Here is a 17,771-nt window from a genome sequence, read left to right on the forward strand (position 1 = left end):
AAAGGATTTTTATCAGGAACTCAAGAGGTGAACCCAGACAAAGAACTGCTCATCCTGCTGGTCTATTTGATTTAACCAGGAGCTGAGACAGACCAGCAGTGTGGGAACAGGGTGGATTTCATAACCCGGTCTTCCCCCTAGAGTCAAATCAGGCACCATTTTGTTAGGGAGGCAAGGCTATGGGACAGGACTGAGCATTCACTGAGCCTCAGTTACTGGACATCTGTGCTCAAAACTGTCTGGCTCATGTATAAGTGTGAGAAATACAAAATTGTCCATTCTGTTTCAATAGGTTGGCGGGATATTTTGGGACTGGACAGGACAGTCTGGCAGCTGTGCTGCACAGACACATGGTGGGAGTGAAGAGAGAGCAGGAAGAGCCCCTCCATAGATGTCTGAGTGAGTGCTCCCTAACGGAAGCTTTGGTCCACAGAGTAGGTTATGTTCTCTTTATTTCAGACACGCTTGACCTACAGAAAGCCAAAGAACATAATCAAAGGCTGGATGAGGAAATTCTGATCTTAAGAAACCGGGTTCGATCACTTGACTCAGAAAAAAAAGTGCTTGGAGAAATGGTGAGTTTGATTTTAATTTTTGGGATTTGCATAATGGATATGACGATAACAGCACCTGAGTTGGCCATTAGGAAGACCTGATGCTAGTGGATGGAATATTCCAGGTAATTGTCTTATACGCTTTGGCCTTATATGCATTCTATGAATATTTCTGTTTTATGCATTTTAACGCTTGTGCTGAACAGTAAGATTATGCTGTTGTAAAAATATAGAATTGCTCTCTTCTAGTAAGAATTCAGATAATTGTTTGGAGTTAACATATTTGCCAAATAGAAAATACTATTACTGGGCCCGGCATGGAAGCCTAGTGGTTAAAGACTTGCCTTACACATGCCAGGATCTCATGTGGGTGTTGGTTCATGTCCCGGATGCTCCACTTCCCATCCTGCTCCCTGCTTGTGGCCTGGGAAAGCAGTCAAGGACGGCCCAAAGCCTTGGGACCCTGCACCTGCATGGAAGACCTGGAAGAAGCTCCTGGTTCCTGGCTTCGGATTGGCTCAGCTCCAGCCATTGCAGCCATTTGGGGAGTAAATCAACAGACAAAAGATCTTTCTCTCTGTCTCTCCACTCTATAAATATGACTTCTCAGTAAAAATAAATAATGTTTTAAGAAAAACAAAAAACACTGTTACTCTGTTACATTGGATAATTTGACATTATTGATATAAATCTTTAGTTGTATTCTAGGTTTTACTCATTTCTTAGCAATGTATTAATTTATTAATTTTTAATATATACTTCCAAGTTCAGAATATATATGTATATATGTGTAATCCAGATGTATGTGTGTATTGTGTGTATGTATGTGTATATACATATATATATGCATATATTCAGTTTTTATACTCACTTTACAGTTATAACTCTAATGCCAAACAAAATGCTTGACATAAAACTAGGTGCTTAAGAATAGCTATTTTCTGGGCTGGCACTGTAGCATGGCAAATTAAGCTTCTACCTACAGCACTGGGATCCCATATGGGTGCCGGTTCTAATCCCGGCAGCTCCATTTCCCATTCAGCTCCCTGCTTGTGGCCTGGGAAAGCAGCAGAGGATGGTCCAAAGTCTTGGGCCCCTGCACCCATGTGGGAGACCTGGAATAAACACCTAACTCCTGCCTTTAGATTAACCCAGTCCCAGATATTGTAGCCGTTTGGGAAATGAACCAGCGGATGGAAGATCTGTCTCTATACATGACTCTCCATCTCCCTATTTCTCTCTAACTCTCTCAAATAAAAGTAAATTGTTTTTTAAAATTGACTATTACCAAAACTGCATAAAATAACTAGTACAGAGAAGGATACAGATATGGAAAAATTGAAGCCCCCGGGCATTGCTGCTGGGAATATAAAGTACTGCAGCTCTTGTGGGAAACAAAATGGCACTTCCTCCAAAAGGAAATTGTGTATCTCACGATTCCAATCCTTTTTTTAAAAAATTATTTGTATTGGACAGGAAGATCCTACTGACACAGAGGAGAGACAGAGAGAAAGATCTTCTATCCTCTGGTTCACTACCCAAGTGGCCACAACAGCCGAAGCTGAGCTGATCCGAATCCTGGAGCGAGGAGCTTGTGAGTGCAGGGCCCCAAGGCTTTGGGCCATCCTCTACTGCTTTCCCAGGCCACAGGCAGGAAGCTGCATGGGAAGTAGAGCAGCTGGGACAGGAACTGACACCAGTGTGGGATCCTGGCACTTACAAGGTGAGGATTTAGCCATTGAGCCTTCATGCCGGACCCACAATTCCACTTTTGTGTATATACCCAAAAGAATTTAAAGCAGAGACTCAAAAATGTGTTTATACAGCCATAGCCATGGTAGCATTCTTCATAACAGTCAAAAGAGGAAGCAGCTCAAGTGCCCGCTGATAGATGGATGAGCAAACTATGATATATATGTACAGTGGAATATTATTCAAGCTTAAAAATACAGAAATCCCAACACATGCTATAACATGGATGGATTTTCAAATTAAATAACCCAGTTGCAAAAGGGCTATGTATTTCCATTTATATGAGGTGCTTAGAACATTCAAGATCAGAGACAGGAAGCAGAATCCTGGTTGCCAGGACCTAGGGGTGAGAATAATAGGGAATTATTGTTTAGTGAACAGAGTTTTGGTGTAACATGAAAAGAGTTCTGGAAGGACCATCCATGTGGCATAGTAGATTGAGCTTTCATCTCCAACACTGGCATCCCAAGAGTGTTGGTTTAAGTCCCAGCTGCACCTCTTCCAATCCAGCTCCCAGATGAAGTTCCTGGGAAAGCACAGGAGATGACCCAAGTACTTGGGTTCCTGGCACTCACATGGGAGACTCAGATAACTCTACCAGGTCTGTCTGTTGTGGACATTTGAGAAATGGACAAGAGGATAGGATAGCTCTATCACTCTCAAATAAGAAATGTTTTTAAGTAGTTAAAACGGTAAATAAATTTTCCAGCTATAGGCAACAGCCTGGATTGCATTGTGCCTCAGCAAGTGTTACACTGCTGGGAGAAAAGCAGCCAGTAACTGGTGGGAATTCTGGGCCTGGTTAATGCCAAATTTGTGTCAGCTATACCAGTGTGCCAGCATAGTTACCTAGTCTATTCTCTTTTATTAAAGATACGTGGATGGGAGTGGAGGAGTAGGGCAGCAGACACCAGTATACCAGCAGATGGTGTCTGGGGCCCCTGGCAAGTGAGCAGGCAGGGTCCAGGCTGGTTGATGCACTGCCAGAGGACTGAGCTTGGGGATCTGTGCTCTCAAGGCATGAGGGATGTGGATTGCTCGGGGAAGAGGGCCCGGGGATGTGTAGGAGGAAGCACTGCTGAGGGAGAATATGACAGGTGAGGCATGACTTCTGGGGAACTTCCACCAGCCAGACTACTGCACTTGCAGGGAAGTGAGGGAACTGGGACCAGGTGGTTTGGAAGAGGGAAACTGGAGGACCTTTTAGGGCCAAACCAATACACCTGCCCACATGGAAGACCTGAGCTGGGCTTGTTAGTGTCAACCAACCATCTACTGGCATATGCAGCAGCCGTGACTGGAGGGTTTGCTTGTTAGGACTCAACCACAGTACCTGCCAATCAGTGTCAGAACAGTGACGGGTAATGTTAGACTGGTCCATCACACTCTCCAGTATGCGAGAGAACCAGGTCTGGAGGCAGTTTCTGTGGGAAACTTGTGGGCTTACCCCTGTGGGACTGCCATATCAGCTGCTTGCTTGAGTGCTGGGAGTGGTGACAGGATGAGCTAGGCATAACCATGTAAATCACCAACATTCATGACCACTGAAGTTGGGACAAGATGGGCTGATCCAAGCTGCAGCCCCGCAGGCACAAGCAAGAATTGGGTGTGTGTGGGTCAGGCCAGGTCACAATATCCACCAACACATACAAAGGCTGACAGTCGAGGGGAAGGAGAGCAGACTGTACCAAGTGACCTAACACCCACTGGCATGTGTAATATCTGGATTTGGGAATGAACCAGGAGTGGGAACTTGGGGAAATCTCCTGGTGGGCTGTTGCTTCCGTTGGTGAGAATGAGAACTGGGAGCAAGAGCAGACCAGGCTGGGCAGGGCACAGCACCTGTTGACTTTCATGTAAGCTGAATTAGGGAAAGAGTCAGGCTGGACTGAGTGACCACATCTCCACGTCAGGAACTCTGGGATGACACTGGGTGACTGTCCCAGGTATTGATGTGGTTGGGCTGCTGGGAGCAGCCCTCTTCCCTTCTCTACCAATTTTCCCCAAATACAAGAAAAAAAGAGATTGAGAACAGTTGTCTCATCCACTTTCCACCATTCCTCGACCCTCCCCACCCTAATCAGTGGTCCAAATGGGCATACATCCTTCTTAACTTAAACATCATCAAAAACAAAATAAATTTTTAAAATGGTAAATAATGCTGTAAAATGAAATTATAGAAAAGGGTGAATAAACCAATTATGATGGCTCAAGATGTCTTGGTAAATGTGTAACACACGTATATGTTGTATATATACATGTGTGTTTGTGAGAGAGAAAGAAGACAGTGTGTTAGTTCAGAAAGTACAGAGAGAGAAAAAGAGAGTGTGTGTAACTTCAGGAAGCGCAGAGGAGAAAGAGAGAGAAAGAGCTCGAGAAGTGTACATCCCAAGCAGTAAGAAACAGAAGAAGGGCTTTTGAAGGGAAAATGCCTATTTTATTCTGTTGCCATGTGTTGTTAACATTTTGCACAAAAAATATATATATTCATGTATTTCTTGTGTATTTCAAATACTTATGTAATTTAAAACAAAGTGCTAATGTAGTCAAAATAAAATTTGGAAGTCTGCAAGCTATTTATTTTATATTTAAGGTCGAAAGACTTAAAGGAGAGATGCGTGATTCTCAAGAGAATAAACAACTTGGAGACGGCTCCCTTGGAAAAGCTGCTGGTGCTGACCAGAGAATACAGGTATTTGAAGTTCTTTCTGACTTTGAAATTTTTTTTTAAGATTTATTAATCTTTGTCCGGTGGTTGCCGTTTTTGTGAGCCCTGGGGGTATAGCATCTGGTGGGGCTCTGGTCACCTGGTCTGGGTCCTGGGGCCCCCCTCAGGGTGAGTGCTGCTTTGTGAGCTCTGGAGTGGAGGATCTGGTGGGGCTCCGGTCACCTGGCCTGGGTCCTGAGGTCCACCTGCAAGGTGAATGCCAGATTCGTGAGCCCTGGGGGTGAGGGATCCAGCAGGACTCGGGTCACCTGGCCCAGATCCTGGAGGCCAGCTGCATGGTAGGTACTGAGTTCATGAGCCTTGGGGGTAGGGGGATTTGGTGGGGCTCGGGTCTCCTGGCCTTGGTCTCTTGGCTCACTTGAGCGGTGGGTGCTGGGTTTGTGAGCCCTGAGGTGGGAGATCTGGCAAGACTCAGGAGGTTGTTTGGCCTGAGTCCTGAGGCCCACATGCGAGGTGGGTGCCAAGTTTGTGAGGCCCCAGGGGCAGGGGATCTGGCAGGGCTCAAGTTGCCTGGCCCTGGTCCTTGGATCTGTCCGCTAGTGAAAAAGCCGTAGCAGTGGGAGCAGGCCCTGATGCACATGGAGAATATGGCAGTCCATATGGTACCATTCCAGAGGAAGGAGAACAGAGCAAATTGGGCAACTACCCCCAGCAAACAGTGACAGCAAAAATCTGGATGAATGGAGGTTTGAGGTCGACTATGTCAACCAAAGGACATTGGGAGGGCTGCCTCACCCTTGGATTGGTGAAATTAACAGCCTTTCAGAACTGTGCAAACCACTTGGTCAGAACCCTCAGAACATGAACTACAGCAGGACCCTGGGTTGATATCAGGTGGCAGCTCCCCATCCATGGGTACTGGGACATTTCAGAGGCTGGGTGTGGCTTCCCCCTTTATCTCTCCTCTTTCCCAGAGGTAAGAAGAAATGGAGAATTAGGAAACAGTGATTTCACCCACATTTTCCTAACCCTCAGTACTTCCCACCCTGGTCAACCATGTAATCATCATCAAAAAAAAGAATAAATTTTTAAAATATTTATTTTATTTTTTATTGGAAAGGCAGGTTTTACAGAGAAGGAAAAACAGAAATATCTTCCATCTGTTGGTTCACTACCCAAATGGCCGTAAAGGCTGAAGCTGAGCTGATCTCAAGCCAGGAGCCAGGAACCTCTTTCCGGGTCTTCCACGCAGTGCTGGGTCCCAAGGCTTTGGGCCGTCCTCAGCTGCTTTCCCAGGCCACTAGCAGGGAGCTGGATGGGAAATGGAGCAGCCAGGACATGAACCAAGCATGCAAAGCAAGGATTAGCCACTAAGCCATCACACCAGGGCCCTGAATTATTATTAATTTTTTTAGTTGCATTTTTGTAACATATGCTGGAGCAATTGGTGCTAAGCTACTTTCTTTTAACTGGATTGCTTTTCTTCCTATTGCCTAGCGAGTTCAAATGGAAGAAGAATTGGGATATAGAAATATGTTTCTGCTACTTTTTCCCTCACAAAGAGTAATTAATTTTAACAATATAGATTACTACTTTATAGAAAAAAGAAAATATTACAAAGATATAACCAATCTGAGCATTATAAATGATCCCAAAGAGTTAATTTATGGACTCGGACAATAATTAGACATGGGTGGATAATGGAACAACACTGAACATAACCAAATATGGCAAAAAACTGCTGAGGTCTAGGCTCCCATGTGTACAATCTATGTGTACAATCCCGTGTGTGCAATCCATGTGTAGTTCTACATGATTAGTCTCTGGAGTGGTGGACAAAACAGCTCAACCCAAGACTCCATGACAAACTGAAATAGTCAGTAATGTCTATTTGGAAGATTTGTGACAGTATCCTCACTGTGGTTTTCATTGCCTTTTAATGGTGTCCACTGATAATCAGATGTTTTAATATGCTTATTGCCTATCTAGACGTGTTCTTTTATGAAGCATCTGTTCAGATCTTACGTTCAACTTTAGTTGAGTCACATGCATTCCTTATATTGAATTGGAAGAGTTCCTGATGGATCTTGAATACCAGCCGTTTGTTAGATGTACAAGGGAACTTTGAGAAGTTTGTGGAAAGTAGAATTAAAAGTTTGTCATAGTTTGGTATAAAAAATTTGAAATCCACACAATTTTTTCCTAGCGCACATTTTTTATGAACTTTTTGAAGACCTTTTTTTTTAAAACCAGTGTTCATCGGAGATATTGATCTGTAGTTTTCTTGTGGTGTCTTTTTAAACTTATTTGCTTGCGAGAGAGACATACCAAACAACAGAGAGATAAACAAAATCTCCCATCCACTAATTGATTCACTCCCTAAATGCCCACAGTGGCCTGGGCTAGGTCCACCTTGAAGCCAGGAACGGGGTGCTCGACCCGCATCTCCTCTGTAAGTGTCAGGGACCCAACTAGTTCATCACCTGCTGCTTCCCAGCATGCACATTATCAGGAAGCTGGAATCAGGACTCAAACCCAGGAGCTCCAGAAGGGAAACAGATGTCCCAACTGGCATCCTAACTGCTGGCCCAAAATCCCACCTCTTTGTGCAATCTTTAGCTGCCTTTGCTTTCGTGGTAATACTTGTCTCTCAAAATGTGTTAGGAAGTAGGTCCTCTCCAATTTTTTGGTGAAAAGAGGCATGGTATTACTTCTTATTTAAATGTTTGGTAGAATTACAGTAAAGTCATCAGGTCTGGAAATGTTTTGGTTGGAAGATGTTGGTAACTGATTCAGTCTCCCTATTAGTCTTGTTCAGTTTTCTGTTTCTTTGTGATTTAGTAGTGGTAGGTCTTGAGTTTCTGGAAATTTGTCCATTTCATGTCAGTTGTCCAAACTGTTGGCATATAGTTGGTCATAGTATTCTCTTGTATTTGCTTTTAGTTCCCACTTTCAGTAATGTTCCCACTTTCTTTTAAGATTTATTTATTTCATTTTTATTGGAAAATCAGACATGCAGATAGGAGGAGAGACAGAGAGGAAGATCTTCTGTCCACTGATTCACTCTCCAAGTAGCTGCAACACCTGGAGCTGAGCCATTCTGAAGCCAGGAGCTTCTTCTTGGTTTCCCTTGTGGGTGCAGGGACCCATGGCTTTGGACTGTCCTTGACTACTTTCCCAGGCCACAGACAGGGAGTTGGATGAGAAGCAGGGCTGCCGAGACACAAACCAGTGCCCATAAGGAATCCTGGCACATGCAGGGCAAGGACTTTAGCCAATAGGCTACCACAACCAGCCCTATTCCCACTTCATTTCTGATTTCAGCAATTTGAGTCTTACCTCTTACTTTAGTCAGTATTACTCAAGGTTTATCAATTTTGTTGATCTTTTCAAAGAGCAAATTTTTTATGTTATTTTCTGTATTGTTTTCTATATCTCTGTATTTCTGATATAATTGTTATTTCCTTTCTCCTGCTAGCTTTGGGTTTATTTTGTTCTTTTTTTAGTTTTTTTTTTTTTTTTTTTTTTGTCATTTCAGACCATTTTTATTCCTTGTTATACTGAGAGACAGACAGAGCCACCTCCTATCTGCTTTTTCACTCCCTGAGTTCCTGTGACTGCCAGGCTAGTCCAGGCTGAGGCCAGGAAGCAGGAATTCCATCCTGGTTCCATGTGGGTGACAGAGCCCCAGGCTAATATGGAAAGCAGAGCTAGGACTCAAGTCCAGACACTCCAGTATGGGGTACAGGGGTCCCAAGCTGCAGTATAGCCACTGTGCTAAATGCCCACATCCTAGTTCTTTTATGATCATTATTGGTTGATTGATTTGTTTGAGACACACAGAGAGATAACAGAGGAGCAGGTATGTGGGGGAGGGCTATAGGGAGGGTACTCTCATCCTGTGGTTCAGCTTTAATGCCTGCAATGACTAGGGTAGACCAAGACCCAGTTGCAAGCCAGAAATGCAGTCTCCCAACAGGAGTTTGCAGGAACCCAATTATTCAGCATCACCACGTGGTACTTGCTAGCACTGGTATTGGAAGGAGGCTGGGAATAGGAGCCAGAACTGAGACCTGAACCCAGGTACTTTGATATGGGATCCAGGCATCTTAGCTGCTAGGCTGTGCTCATTCCCTTTGTTTTAGGTCTTTAACTTACAGTTATACTGTTGGTTTGAGATTCCATTTTTTTAATATATGCAATTATTGCTATAAAATTTCCTCCTTTTCCCTGACTGTGCTGCATTGTAAAAGTTTCAATACAACATACTTTTGTTTCCATTCATCCCGTTGTTATTGCTGTTGTTATTGTTGTTGTTGGAATGGCAGATTTACAGAGAGGAGGAGAGACAAAGAGGAAGATCTTCTGTCCACTGATGATTCACTCCCCAACTGACCGCAATAACCAGAGCTGAGCCAATCTGAAGCCAGAAGCAGTTTCTTCCGGATCTGCCACACAAGTGCAGGGTCCCAAGGCTTTGGGCCGTCCTCGATTGCTTTCCCAGGCCACAAGCAGAGAGCTGGATGGGAAGTGGAGCAGCCGGAATATGAACTAGCACCAATAAGGGATCCCAGTGCATGCAAGGCAAGAATTTAACCACTAAGTCATTGCATCATTCACCTTTTTTTTCATTATATAGTTCCATAGGCACAGTGATTTCCTCTTCCACCTCCTCATTCCCCCCACCAATGCATGCACATACTGTTTTCCCACATATTATTATAATAATATAGTTCTTCAGCAACATTCAAAAGTCCTCATTCTGCTGTTTAAATATATCATGACATTGTAGGTATAGACAATAGTAGAAAGTCAAGCTTCCTAATGTCCAGATATCTTTAACAGTTTCACTGAAAGTCCTCCTTTTTCCATTTATCTTTATGAATTTTCTGATTTTACTTATGATTTCTTCTTTAATTCATTGGGCGTTTAGTTTCTAATAACCTGTGAATTTTCCCATTTTTTTTCTATTGTTAGATATTAACAGTATCTAAACTTCATCCCATTTTAATTAGAGAACACAGTGATTCGTCTATTGAAACTTTTTTTTAAAAGATTTATTTTTTTTTTTTTTGGAAAGGCGGATATACAGAGAGGAGGAGAAACAGAGAGGAAGATCTTCTTTCTGGTGGTTCACTCCCCAAGTGACCACAATGGCTGGAGCTGAGCCAATCCAAAGCCAGGAGCCAGGAGCTCTTCCAGGTCTCCCACACGGGTGCAGGGTCCCAAATCTTTTGGCCGTCCTTGACTGCTGTCCCAGGCCACAAGCAGGGAGCTGGATGGGAAGCTGGGCCACCGGGATTAGAACCAGCGACCATATGGGATCCCGGGGCATGCAAGGCGAGGACCTTAACCACTGCACCACCATGCCGGGCCCTGAAACTTAATTTGTGGTCTGACCTGGTCTAGGCTGGGGAACTGTTCTGTGCTTATTTGAAAAGAGGAGAAGATTGAGGGATGTATTGGGCAGTGTTTTGCATATCTGTTAGCTCTTATTCTTTTACTGTTTTGTTCAAGTTCTCTGGTTTCTTACTTCTGTGTAGTTGATCTACCTTACATTGAAAATGGAGTATTAAAGATTCCAGCTGTTGGGCCCGGCACGGTGGCCTAGAGGCTAAAGTCCTCGCCTTGAACGCGCCCTGGGATCCCATATGGGCGCCGGTTCTAATCCTGGCAGCTCCACTTCCCATCCAGCTCCCTGCTTGTGGCCTGGGAAAGCAGTCGAGGACGGCCCAAAGCTTGGGACCCTGCACCCGCGTGGGAGACCTGGAAGAAGTTCCTGGCTCCTGGCTTCGGATGGGCGCAGTACTGGCCCGTTGCGGCTCACTTGGGGAGTGAATCATCGGACAGAAGATCTTCCTCTCTGTCTCTCCTCTCTGTATATCTGACTTTGTAATAAAAATTACTAAATCTTTAAAAAAAAAGATTCCAGCTGTCATTGTTGAACTATTTCCTTTCAGTTCTGCCTCTTTTTGCTTCATGTTGTGTGACTGCCTGTTATAATTTGCTGAAATATTTGTGTCATATCTTTTTTCTCTATTGAATTTCTCATTGAAATATATTGCCCTTCTTTTGTTTCTTGTAAACTTTTTTGATTTAATGTCCTTTTGTCAGCATTAGTATAGTCACCTCTGCTGTCTCTTGGTTATTATTTATATGCAAGGTAATTTTCATCCATTCTTTTTTTTTCAGCCTATTGAGTCTTTCAATCTAAACCCAGTCTCTGGTAGATTATGTGTGGTTGGATTGATTTTCAAATCCATTATGTTACTTTCTGACTTTTACTTGTGAAGTTTAATCCCCTTATGTTTATTTTTTTAAGATTTATTTATTTTGTTACAAAGTTGGATATACAGAGAGGAGGAGAGACAGAGAGGAAGATCCTCCGTCCGATGATTCACTCCCCAAGTGAGCTGCAACGGCCAGTGCGCACTGATCCGAAGCCAGGAGCCAGGAACCTCTTCCGGGTCTCCCACGCGGGTGCAGGGTCCCAAGGCTTTGGGCCGTCCTCGACTGCTTTCCCAGGCCACAAGCAAGGAGCTGGATGGGAAGTGGAGCTGCCGGGACTAGAACCGGCGCCCATATGGGATCCCAGGGCTTTCAAGGCGAGGACTTTAGCCCCTAGACCACGCTGCCGGGCCCAGTCCCCTTATGTTTAAACTAATTGCTGATAAGGAGAGACTTACTTATACCTTCTGTTTTCCTTATAGTTTTTTGGTCCCTCATTTCCTGAATTTCCCTCTCACATATAATTGAGTCCTTTTTCTCTCTCTCTCGGAGGGTAGAGTTAATTTGAATTTATGTAACATTAACTTCAGTGTCATGCTAAAGCTTGTCATTTACAGCTATGTGACTGCCACTTTCAACTATTAATGTTACAGCTCTGTTCAGTGTGTTTCAAAAACATAAATTAATAATATTTTATATATTTTAAATTGTCAAAGCCAAAATGAAAATTGCAAACCAGTATTATATTACTAGATTTTAGAATAACAAGTTTTGCTTTATTTTTTAAAGACTTACGTATTTAATTGGAAAGGCAGATTTACAAACAGAAGGAGAGACAAAAAAGACCATCCACTGGCTCTATCCTCAAATGGCTGCAACCACTGGAGCTGAGCTGATCCAAAGCCAGGATCCAGGAGTTTTTTTGCGAGTCTCCCACATGGATGCAATGTCCCTTGGCTTTGGGCCATTTCCAGAAGCTTTCCCAGGCCATAAACCGGGAACTGGATGGTAATTGGAGCAGCCAAGACACCATTCGTTGCCCATACTGCAAGGCTTGAAGATACCGCAAGGCAGAGAATTAGCCAGTTGAGCTATGGATCTAGACCCATAGACTAATAAGGTTTAAAACTGCAAAACCTGCTCACGTCATATAGAAAACAAAAAGTGAAGCTACAAACCATTGTTAAAAATAATAGTTAGATTTTACCATTGCAATATGTTTGGCTTTACTGAGATGATTCATTTCCTGACTTTGAATTACTATTAACTCTCCTTTCATTTTTGCAGATTTCCTCTTACCGTTTCTTGTACAACCAGAACAGTGGTGATGAGCTCACTTAGCTTTTGTTTAACTGAAAGTTATCTTAATTTCTCCTTCACCTTTGCAATATACAAGGTTCTTTAGTGAAAACTTTCCTTTTAACATTTTTGTTATTTCAGTTCCCAGCTCTCTGACCTGCACACTTCCTGATTTATAGTTCTGCTGTTAATCTTATAAAAAATCCTTCACATGTGAGAAGTCACATCTGTCTTACTATATCCAAGGTTTTCTCTTTGTCTTTGGCTCCAATATGCGATGCAATTATCCCAAGTGGAATCCCAACCAATGTGCCAAATACCCACCCCCGTTTTGCTTTCAGTTGTTGTAGGATTAGCCTGAAATGTAAATTAGGTCTTGCCTGAATATGTATCTTTCCTTGGGCATATGTATTGATTTTCTAATTTCCTCCATATTGTAGTTGCTTTTGGATAAACTCTTCATGTTGTTACTTTCTGGAAAGTGCCTTCTACCAGAAATCCCTGAAAGCTGTAGTGTTTACCTAATCCAGTCTGTGTCCCAGTGGCTAATAGCTTCTAATGTCTCTTATCAAATGTCCCAGACATTTATGTTTTCTACTCTTCTGCTTATAGTAACGAGGATAAGTCATTCCCCTTTTTTCATCATGGTACTGTTGCTTTTTCTGTGACCTATTTTTTGTTTGTCTTGTTTTTATTTTTTTTGTTTTTGGTTCATTGCCTGCTTTTCTGTGGGCAGATTGAAGGTTTGCTTTTTTTTTTCTTTTAGAATGAATTTCTGGTGCTAAATTCATGTCATAGCACAGCAAGTTAAGCTGCCACCTGTGGCACCAGCATTCCATACAGGTAGCAGTTTGAGTCCCAGCTGCTCCACTTCTAATCGAAGTCACCGCTAATGTGCCTGGGAATGAAGCAGAGGATGGCTCAAGTACTTGAGACCCCACACCCAAGTGGAAGTTGCAGATGGAGTTCCAGGCTCTTGACTTTGGCCGGGCTTAGCCCTAGCCATCATGGCAATTTAGAGAGTGAATCAATAGATGGAAGATCTCTTTCTCTGTCTCTCCTTCCCTCTCTGTAACTCTACGTTTCAGATAAATAAAATAAACATTTTTAAGAAGAATGAATTTCTATATTTTTAAAAATGAATTACTTTTATTTATTTTAAAGAGATCTAAGAGTCAGAGATCTCCCATATGTTGGTCACCCCCTCCAAATGCCTCCAATATCCAAGACTGGGCTAGACCAAAGCCAGGAGCTGAGAATCCAATCCATGTCTCCCACATGGATAACAGGAATCAAGTACTTGACCCATCATTACCTGTGATCTCCTAAGCTGGATACTAGCTGGAAGCTGGAAATGGGAGTAGGACCAGGGTTTAAACCCAGGCACTCTGATATGTGATACCAACATTCCAAGAACCATCTTAACTAGTACACCAAACACCCATTTCTTTTTTTTTATTTTAAAATTTTAAAGCCATCTTCCATGAACTTGTTATAGTCCCATGTATAGTCATTTTCTTTTGTCTTTGATGGTGACCATGACTGTGTACCACTCCTGGTTTTATCATCCATATAGTCACTTGAAGGAGGATGATCTGGGAATCAGATGAACTGAGAATTGCAGGAAAGTTCTTGAGGGTGGTACCTGTTGAAGGACAAAGGAAGGAGGAAGGAAAGGTCAAGGAAAGGCTTCAGATCACAATGCAGATCTGATACTGGTTAACCAAGAAGCAGGAAGCAAAATTGCAAAGGAAGAGCATCAGACTGGCATAGGCCTGAGGATGTCTCAGCCAACCCAGCAGAAAGTTTTGGCAGTGATAATCTTCAGAGGAATTCCAGATTGGGTAGAAATGGCCAGGCCTTACTATTTCTATTATGCTCGGTTGTTCATCTGAAGCTGCCCTGGGTAGACTAAGGTGAGAACTTCCTTTACGGGGATATTAGTGATGCCTCCTCATGACCCTCTGTATCATCAAATCCTTAAGACTAGGGAAGATCTTTGGAGACTCTCTAACTATTATTCCTCCTCTGTAATAAATGTTGTCTGTGAAATTTTGGATAAATGAACATCTATCTTATTTTAAATGAGGTTCAGGAAAGGAGCTAATACTGGTTTTTCTAATATTTACTTATTTTTCAAAGATTTATTTTATTTGAAAGTTAAAACAACAGGGAAAGAGAGAAAGAACACACACATACTCATACAGAAAGAGAGAGAATGAGAAAGAATCTTCCATTCACTGGTTCACTCCCCAAGGCTGCAACAGCTGAGGGTGCATCAGGCAAAAGCCAAGAGCCAAGAACCCTTGCTGTTTCCCATGTGGCAGGAGCTCAAGTACAGGGGTCACGCTCCATTGCCTTCCCAGGTGTATTAGCAGGAATCTGGTTCAGAAAGAGAACGGCTGGAAGTCCAGCCAGTGCTCCATTATGTGATGATGGCATTTCAGGCAGCATCTTAACTCCTTATACCACAGTGCCAACCTCATTTATCTGTTTTTATGTATTTGAAAGGCAGAGGCATCTCCAGTCTGCTGGTTTACTCCCCCAAGTGCCCAGAACCATGACTGAACCAGGTTGAGGCCAGGAGCTGGGAGCTTGGTCTGGCTCTCCCGCAGGGGAGGCCGGGATCCCACCGCCTGAAGCACCTGTTTCTCAGGGTGCTCATTATTCACAGGAAACCTGAAATCATAGTAGATCCACAACTTGAACTCAATCATTATAGTATGGGTGTCCCCAAATACTATCTTAACTACTGTACTAACTACCTGACCCACTTTTCTCTAATGTTCCTGGATCTAATAGTCCTCTGTACTGTAGTATAACCAAGTTATTTTTTTCTCTTTGACATCAAGACTTGAAATACATGTATTTCTTATATTTTCCAAATAGTAAAAGTGAAGCTTAATATTGTCTCTAATGACCCTTTCTCTTCCTCCCTGCTAGAGAGGGCCATGAGGAACAATGCATAAATGCCTCTTTTGTGTAAAGGTTTTTGCAACTAGGAATCTTTAACTTCAAAGATGAGCAGTAAATAGAAGCTAAATGACCTTTCAAATCCGTTTTCTCAGTGAGTTTGGAGATATTTATCCGGAGATAACTGACGAGGTTTTACCTTCAGAGTTCTCTTTTAATCATGCATGAAGAATAAGCCTCAAGTTTCCTTGATTGTGTTTGCAGACAGGCGCTGGTAGCCTCAATAATGATTAGCCGAAGGGTCATTCTTTTTTTTTTTTAAAGATTTATTTATTTTTATTACAAAGTCAGATATACAGAGAGGAGGAGAGACAGAGAGGAAGATCTTCTGTCTGATGATTCACTCCCCAAGTGAGCCGCAATGGCTGGAGCTGAGCCTATCCAAAACCAGGAGCCTGGAACCTCCTCCAGGTCTCCCACACGGGTGCAGGGTCCCAATGCATTGGGCCGTCCTCGACTGCTTTCCCAGGCCACAAGCAGGGAGCTGGATGGGAAGTGGAGCTGCCGGGATTAGAACCGGCGCCCATATGGGATCCAGGGCGTTCAAGGTGAGGACCGCAGCCGCTAGGCCACGCTGCCGGGCCCCGAAGGGTCATTCTTAGCAGAGGCAACAAGTGAGCCTGGTGTTGCCGTCCACAGGCGAGAAACATAGCCCTTGCCAGTGAGTGCCGTGCCAGACCTGATCGGGTCTTGTGCCGTACCCAGCGTGGGAGCTTTAGCTTGCCCATGGGCACTTGGGTGCCTCCTGCAATAGTCCCTTCCTGGCTGCTGACTGCAGGCTGACTGCTTCATTTTCTGCATCTTACCCAAAGGAAGTAGAAGGATAACATGATGTTTACTTGAGTGTGTCCACTTTGACGAGAACACAGGACACCCAGACAGCTGGTTCAACATTGTTTCTGGGTGTGCCAAGGAGGGCATTTTCAGAAGGGATTACCCTTTGAATCCATAGCAGATGGCACTGCAGCTTGCCAGTTTGAGTGGGCATCGTGCACTCAGCAGAAGGCCTGAGAGCACAAAAAGTGGGAAAAGGGACTGTGCCCCCTGCCTGCTTAAGCTGGGTCACTAGTCTGCTATCTTCTCAGTCCCATCGTTATATAATCTGAATCTCATCTCTCTTGCTCTCTCCCACATATAAATGTATATGGATTAGGTATATACACATGTATGTATGATCCCCTGTTGGGGAACTGTATTATTTGGAGGACCCCATCTGTTACACAATGATTCTGATGTTTAAGTGTCTCCAGTGTTGTAATGAATCTGCTCAGGGTTTGACATAACTCATTCGTGATTAACAGAAATTCTAGGAAGTAGATAATATCCATGTAACTTTACAAATGAGGAAAGCATAATCACAAACTCATGTATTTGAAAACTCAATCTGACTGCAGGATTCATTTTTATTTCCAACCTGTATTCCAGGGATGCTTAAAACCAGAGAAGATGCAAATCTCTTGGTCTTCTCACATGCCAGTCAAAGATGCCCCTACTACTGGACATTCTACAGAGACTTTCTCCTAAAAATTTCCTTGAAAATAAAGAGGGGAGCCCAGCACGGTGGCCTAGCAGCTAAAGTCCCTGCGTTGAACACGCTGGGATCCCATATAGGCGACAGCTACCCCACTTCCCATCCAGCTCCCTGCTTGTGGCCTGGGAAAGCAGTCGAGGATGGCCCAAAGCTTGGGACCCTGCACCTGCGTGGGAGACCTGGAGGAAGTTCCAGGCTCCTGGCTTTGGATTGGCACAGCTCTAGCCATTGTCACTTGGGGAGTGAACCAGCGGAAGGAAGATCTTCCTCTCTCTCTTCCTTTCTGTATATCTGCCTTTCCAATAAAAATAAATAAATCTTTAAAAAGAAAAGAAAGGGCCTATCGGCGTGGCCTAGCAGCTGCTAAAGTCCTCGCCTTGAACGCGCCAGGATCCCAGCGGCTCCACTTCCCATCCAGCTTCCTGCTTGTGGCCTGGGAAAGCAGTCAAGGACAGCCCTAAGCTTTGGGACCCTGCACCCACATGGGAGACCAGGGAGAGGTTCCTGGTTCCTGACTTCGGATCAGCGCAGCACTGGCCATTGCGGTCACTTGGGGAGTGAATCATCGGACAGAAGATCTTCCTCTCTGTCTCTCCTCCTCTCTGTATATCTGACTTTGTAATAAAAATAAATAAATCTTTAAAAAAAAGGGGGGGGCCCGAGCGGCTTGACCCCGGGCAGCCATGCGGCCCGGGTACTCGGGTCCCCACCACGATTCCAGCCTAACACAGCCAAGCTCTCCACCACATACGTGCGTACATGGGGT

At 43.8% G+C, this 17,771-nt stretch overlaps 1 protein-coding gene across 4 annotated transcripts in view; it reads left to right on the forward strand.

Annotated features, from left to right (window-relative positions):
* The window catches only part of CCDC30 (coiled-coil domain containing 30), a 108,491-nt gene that overhangs the window by 11,550 nt on the left and 79,170 nt on the right, over positions 1-17,771 (forward strand). For 2 of the 4 annotated variants that reach the window (XM_058679811.1, XM_058679804.1), the window contains 2 exons: positions 460-575; positions 4,900-4,998. In XM_058679811.1, coding sequence (XP_058535794.1) covers positions 460-575; positions 4,900-4,998 — 215 coding nt within the window. Of the gene's footprint in view, positions 1-459; positions 576-4,899; positions 4,999-17,771 lie in introns of those variants that run through there. The other 2 variants (XM_058679764.1, XM_058679781.1) reach the window with 2 other exon arrangements.

This window comes from Ochotona princeps, chromosome 2 (genome assembly GCF_030435755.1).
Source record: "Ochotona princeps isolate mOchPri1 chromosome 2, mOchPri1.hap1, whole genome shotgun sequence".
In the NCBI taxonomy this organism is placed as follows: Eukaryota; Metazoa; Chordata; class Mammalia; order Lagomorpha; family Ochotonidae; genus Ochotona; species Ochotona princeps.